The sequence below is a fragment of the Acanthopagrus latus genome, chromosome 1 (genome assembly GCF_904848185.1).
Source record: "Acanthopagrus latus isolate v.2019 chromosome 1, fAcaLat1.1, whole genome shotgun sequence".
Lineage (NCBI taxonomy): Eukaryota > Metazoa > Chordata > Actinopteri > Spariformes > Sparidae > Acanthopagrus > Acanthopagrus latus.
The window spans coordinates 13104368-13110367 of NC_051039.1; the positions used below are offsets into that span (position 1 = coordinate 13104368).

The following is a 6000-nucleotide window of genomic DNA, read 5'->3' on the forward strand; positions in this document are numbered from 1 at the left end:
ATGAGTTAAGTTGTGGCGTTTTACATCCAAAAGAGGTCAGAGGTTAAACACACTGTGACATCATAATGTTCTGCTAAAAAATTTCTTCACATTATTCAACGCCATAACTCAGGAACAACCACTCAGGGGTTGAGTTAATTCTAGTCTTAAATTTCACAGAGGGAACATTCGCCCTTTCCTTGATCAATGTTTTGAATATTCATTCCTCTTTGTTTCAGACCTTCTCTTTTTGAAGTGATGTTTCACATATTTTGTTTAAATATGCATTTTTTTTATTGTTATACATTTTTTACTTTGACTTGACTTTTGCTTTTTTTCCATTTCTCTACTCATGTTTAAAAATTATAGGCTATTTGCATCATCATGTTCCTTTTTCCCTGTGTTATGATGCTTTGTATACTCACTGTCTCTCTCTTGATGGGAGAGCAATTTAATTGCAAAAAAATGCGCCTTTAAACGCTTTAAATGCTGTCTTTATAGCTTGAAGCAATTCTTCGTCCCTCATTCTTTGATTTACTTTCAAAGATGCACTGATGAGCTCTGCTTTGTAGTCACCTTTGTCTCTAAAGCGTACTTACTTGTGCATGTTTATTCTCTGTCATCATTTGGCTACATTAAACATTTTATCCTTGATAATAATTTCATTTGTTTTCAGTGATGACTGTCTGTTACTTTATACTTTGAAGATTTTCTGGTCACAGTATTTACCCTGAGGTCTTTTATGATTTTGTTATTTCTTCTTGTATGTGTTTGTTCCGGGACCCCCTTGAAAAAGAGAAGATGCTTGTGACATGTCCATGTGATGCTATTTAAAAGAGATGATAACATGCTAACAAATCAGACTAACTACAACATACTGTCCTGCCTTCCATTACAGTCTTCCAGTAAAGCATCTATTGCCTATAAAACCAGGTGCCAAGTTATAAATAATGGAGGAAAAAGTCCATGTACAACATTCTTCCTCTAAAATATGAACCTGATTCAGGGTGACTAGCGGTGATCTGTGATGATTTCTTCTGGTGTAGACACTGCTGTCCTTCACACATCCGTCACTCTCAGAGCTCACACAAATCCTCAGGTAGCAGCCGACAACTTGTGAATGTCTCTCATCATTTTTTCACTCTCTCCCAGGTGGTGAAGATGATGATTATAGTGGTGGTGACCTTTGCTCTCTGCTGGCTCCCCTTCCATGTCTACTTCATTGTGACGGGTCTTAACAAGCCACTGAACAAGTGGAAGTACATCCAGCAGGTTTACCTGTCAGTGCTGTGGCTGGCGATGAGCTCCACCATGTACAACCCCATCATCTACTGCTGCCTCAACAGCAGGTGAGTGACAGCAGGGACGTGACAATAATACAGTAAACAACATACAAAACTAAATGTTACGTTTTTTACACAACTATAGATGTAGAGTTAGTTGTATTATTACATTGCATCATTTTGTGTTTTACTAGAGGTTTAAAGTCATTAATTATCTACTCTGGGTGAACAGTTTGGAGCTTTTATCATCATCCCCTACTTATCATTACATTTGGTCAAATCACCCATGGAACATTCAGTCCACGCTAAATAAAATAAAACCATTTTATTAATTAAACCTCAAACCTCATGAAGGCAAGTTGCTGTTTGGTTATATTCTCTCGTACAATCTGGTATCGCTGTGTTAGTGTTGCTACTGGAAATATAGACTTGAAAAAAAGCATGTTTTTGTAACGTCAAAGTTTTGTGACTCTTGGAAAAAGGAAAAATATGCACATGGGAGGAGTTACCCTCTCAAACGCATTGTCATTATTTTGGGATTCAGTTTTATTGTTTCCTGTTTTATTCTATAAGGTTCATCCTCATGTTTCATGTTTTACTTTCCACTTTTTAGTCTTTTTTCCCACCCTTTCCCATCCTGCTCACCTGTGTCCCATTAGTTTTTCCCTGTCCAAACAGTTGTGTTATGAAGTTTGATCTGTTTTTTTTTCTGGCTTGTTAGTTTATTAGTTTAGTTACTGATCATATTTGCCTGCCTTTTGTTGCTGGTATTTTGTATTTGGAATTTGGACATCAGCTTTTAAGTTTCATCAAAGCTCACTTTTGATTTTTACCTGCCTGCCTCAGTGTTATGCATTTGGGTCCTCTTTTGCCAGACTTGAAACACATGTTTAACGATGTGAAGGGGTCTATTTTAATTCAAACCACATTTTTTAACTTAAAGTATTTTTAACCAGACTAGCAACAGAAAACTGTAAAGATACAGACAGTAATGAGTGAACTGAGTTCTGAAATGAGTATAAAATTATCAGAACAATATTCAAGCCCCAGTGCCCAGAGTGATAGTCCCATATATAACCCACTCAACCACAAATGACGGTCCTTGAACAATATTAACTATGATGCTCCAGAGACAACCACATTCTCTACATGCACTCTTGAATTTCATATAGTGTTGAATATTTATGGTACATATTCTTTCAGTCTCGTATACAGTAAAATGCCTAAAGTCTATCAGATGATTATAGATTTTTTTTTATTTTTTAATACAATCCAGATATGACATCATTTTGATCGTTACCGTGAAAATGTGTCATTTTTATTGAAAACTACATCAATCAGTCTGTAATGGATTTGTCTCTTTAAAGAAATACTGCTTCTCTAAAGCCTCTGGGGCTGTTTGATGTATCAATGGATACAGCTTCAGTGCATTCAGAAAATGATCCCCTCACAGCATAATGCACCACTTGCACACCAATTTGCCTCTTTTTCATCACTGCACAAACACTGACATCCGTCACTAATTACCTTTTTAAAAGCCTCAGGCGAACTTGAATACAATTTGTTCTCAGCTGAAGAGCCAACCTTTAGTGCTTTATAAAATATTTTCAATTTCTTGCTGAAGAAAACATTTAATAGAAAATACAAAAAAAATACCTCCTACTTTTTCTCTTCTATGCATCCATGTGACGCCAGGTTTCGAGCTGGCTTCAAGCGGGCATTTCGTTGGTGCCCCTTCATCAAGGTGTCCAGCTACGATGAGCTGGAACTTCGCTCCACGCGGCTGCACCCAACACGCCAGAGCAGCATGTACACGCTGTCCAGAATGGACACCACCATGGTGGTGGTGTACGACCCTGCCGAGGGCGACGGCGGCGCTGCTGTTGCCTCTGGAAGGAAGTCCTCCCTGTCCTCTAGGAAGAGAAGCTACATTACGTCTCGCCAGTCAGAGATCATCGGGTGCAACGGTAGCAACCCAAAAACGCAAAATGGAGCGGCTCCAAGCGCTCATCCTGAGGAGTTCTCGTGAAGGCCGTTTCACTCACAGACTTACACACAGACATATGCATGTTGCAAATGTATACACATGCATGATACACTGTACATATAAAAGGTGCACAGATGTTTGCTAAATGTAGACGTAGAAGCATTGTATCAAGGCGGAAGGTATGCAGAGAATGGTTACTTGGATATAGAGATTATTTACTACATAACGTTGCTGGATGATATTGATGATTCTCTGGAGCATGGATGGACTACTGGGTACAGGCCCCGGGGCCACAGGCGTCAGTGTGAAGTTAATGTTACTAGCAGTTCTCATTAAAAAGTCACACAGCTCAATCAAAATGAGGGATGTCCCTATTATGTTTCTTTTTCTCCTGTTCATTTACTATCAGCTGCCATATAGAGTGTGATCCCACTTTGTTTTTTGTTTGTGTTCATTCTTTCTCAGCATAATACAGCTGACAGTAGAGAGCAAACTTAAATTAATGGAGACATATTCTGCTCATTTTCAGGTTCATGATATTATTCTGACTTACTACCACAACAGGTTTACATGCTTTAATACTTAAAAAACACATCAGTTTTCTCTGCTTGTCCAGTGCTGCAGCTCTGTATTCCTCTTCCTCTTCTGTCTGAAAGACTCTTTTTTTAACTCCTGTCTCTTTGCTGGAGAGAGGCGCTTGATCGTCTTGTTAGCTTTCAAACTCTTTTAGATGCACGTGCATGGTCTTCTTTAAAATAAAGCAAAGCAATTTAAAATGTTTCACATTGCACTGAATAGCTCTGCTTTAAACAAACAAAAAAAATGAAGCATGTGTCACAGGGTTTTTTTTTTCCCAGTGGTTTTTCTACGACATTTTCTGTGGATCGAGTGGCTTGTTTCACAAAAGTGATTTGCACACAGGTCCCAAAACATGGCAGTGTTATAGTTCACAATCAACTGTCGCTGTGTTTGTTTTGATCAGCGAATCGTCCCAAAATCGACAGCAGAGAAAATTATCTGAGCTTGCACGTTGCAAATTTTGGTGAAACGTGCCCCTTGCTTTGGCAAAGATTTACACAGCCTCTCTTCATCTCCAGCATGAACTAAGCAACGAAGATGGGGATGCAAAACAAGCACTGGTGACTGGTGGGGGGGCTCTTTTGCATGTCTGCACCCAGAGTCCCATTGTCCCATAATCCATCCATGCTTGAGAGCAGCCTTAGCAACATGTGAAGTGAGCCACGCTAACCTGCTGCAGTGTGTTCATTTACACTTCAGGTGCTTTTACTTTTAAGTGTTACATTCAATGTTTCCCCTACAAACAGGGTCCTTCTGCATTAACACAATCCTCAAAGTAGCAGTGCCTGCATCAGACATTTAGTTCTGAACGAGTTTAGCATATAAACAAAATGAGTACCCCACTGTTTTGTGAAGGGCTCACCCCTGCAGCTCAAATGAATGACAATGAAATTAATCTTGCTCCAAGACTCATTATTTAAATATATACAAGAATGCGGAGACCATCTCATAATGGAGCTAATCTGAAAACACGTCATGGTGATTATAATCATGTAAGTATGTCCTAGTCCTCATTACTACCGGTGAGTTTTAACTGTGAACTTTTTGTTCAACAGAGGATACACTCTGCATTTGCTTCATCCTGAAACCATGAAAGAACAGCTGCAGAGAGTTGCCAGTGGAATAGCTGTCGATAGGCAACATATGCAGCTCTGAGTTTGGATCCGAAAGTACCGAAAATAAGTCGGGCTTTCAGTTATGTAACAAGGAACATGTTTTCCCAGTAACTGGTAACAAGCCAGGGGCAAAATCCAGTATATATTTAGGGCACGTCAATAAAACAGGCTGCTGGAGAATGAGCAGACTGAACGCAAACTAGGGGCTAGTGGATCGATAGCTCTCATTTTTATATTTTATACTCGGAAGCTGCAAAGTGAAGCGCAGTCGGCCTTTGTTTTAATGTCCGTTAATGTTCTTCTTAAATGCCTTTGTTCAGCGTGTGATCAGAGAACAGGACAGTTGGTGTTCCACTAGTTTCTCTCGCAGCAAGTTGTTATCCTGCGTTGCCCCTTAATTTAACTCCCTGCCTGTGTCCGAGGTCTTGTACATATGTATCCTGGTATTTTTAGAAACCAGACTGTCTCAGTCGAGGTGGACTCTTTTGGCACGACTTAAGAAATGATCTCCGCCTTGCTAACACACCTGAAAATGGATTTCCAATGGCTATTCATGTGTGCTAAGCATGTCCGTGTTGTTGCAAACAACAGATTGTACTCTCTGTAGCTTGTTAATTGGTGACTGAAAATGCTACGAGCAAGGCAGGGAAATGTGACACAGAATGCCTTTTTGTCCGTGAAATATAGAAACAGCAGCTGTATTTGTCTCTCTTTTCTGTCACTGTATTATCAATGTCCAGATCCAGATGTGGAAAAAGTACACATATTATTTACTCAATTAGAAGTACTGATACTTGTAAAAAAAAAAAAAAAAAAAAGAGCTGGTGATGGTAAAAGTACTAATTCAACTTCTTTACTCAGGTAGAAGTTGGGTGGGGAATGTCTTGCTTTCTCAGAATCCATCCCGGCGTTGTCCGCAATGATGCCTAATTCAGTTTTACCTGCGCTGGTGCCTTTGTCACTACTTGTCTCTTCTTCCCATCCCTCTCTGTTTGTTCCTTGTCTTGCTACGTCTTCTATGTTGTTTCGTCTGGCTGTATCTGCCATGCACGATACT

At 39.6% G+C, this 6000-nt stretch overlaps 1 protein-coding gene across 2 annotated transcripts in view; it reads left to right on the top strand.

Annotated features, from left to right (window-relative positions):
* tacr3a (tachykinin receptor 3a) overlaps positions 1-5761 on the top strand; it is a 30274-nt gene extending 24513 nt beyond the window's left edge. Inside the window, exons 4-5 of one of the 2 annotated variants that reach the window (XM_037115280.1) lie at positions 1132-1328; positions 2958-5761. In XM_037115280.1, the coding sequence (XP_036971175.1) occupies positions 1132-1328; positions 2958-3291 (531 nt within the window). In that variant the 3' untranslated portion in view covers positions 3292-5761. Of the gene's footprint in view, positions 1-1131; positions 1333-2957 lie in introns of those variants that run through there. The other variant, XM_037115288.1, reaches the window with a different exon arrangement.
* Positions 5762-6000: the final 239 nt, after the last annotated feature.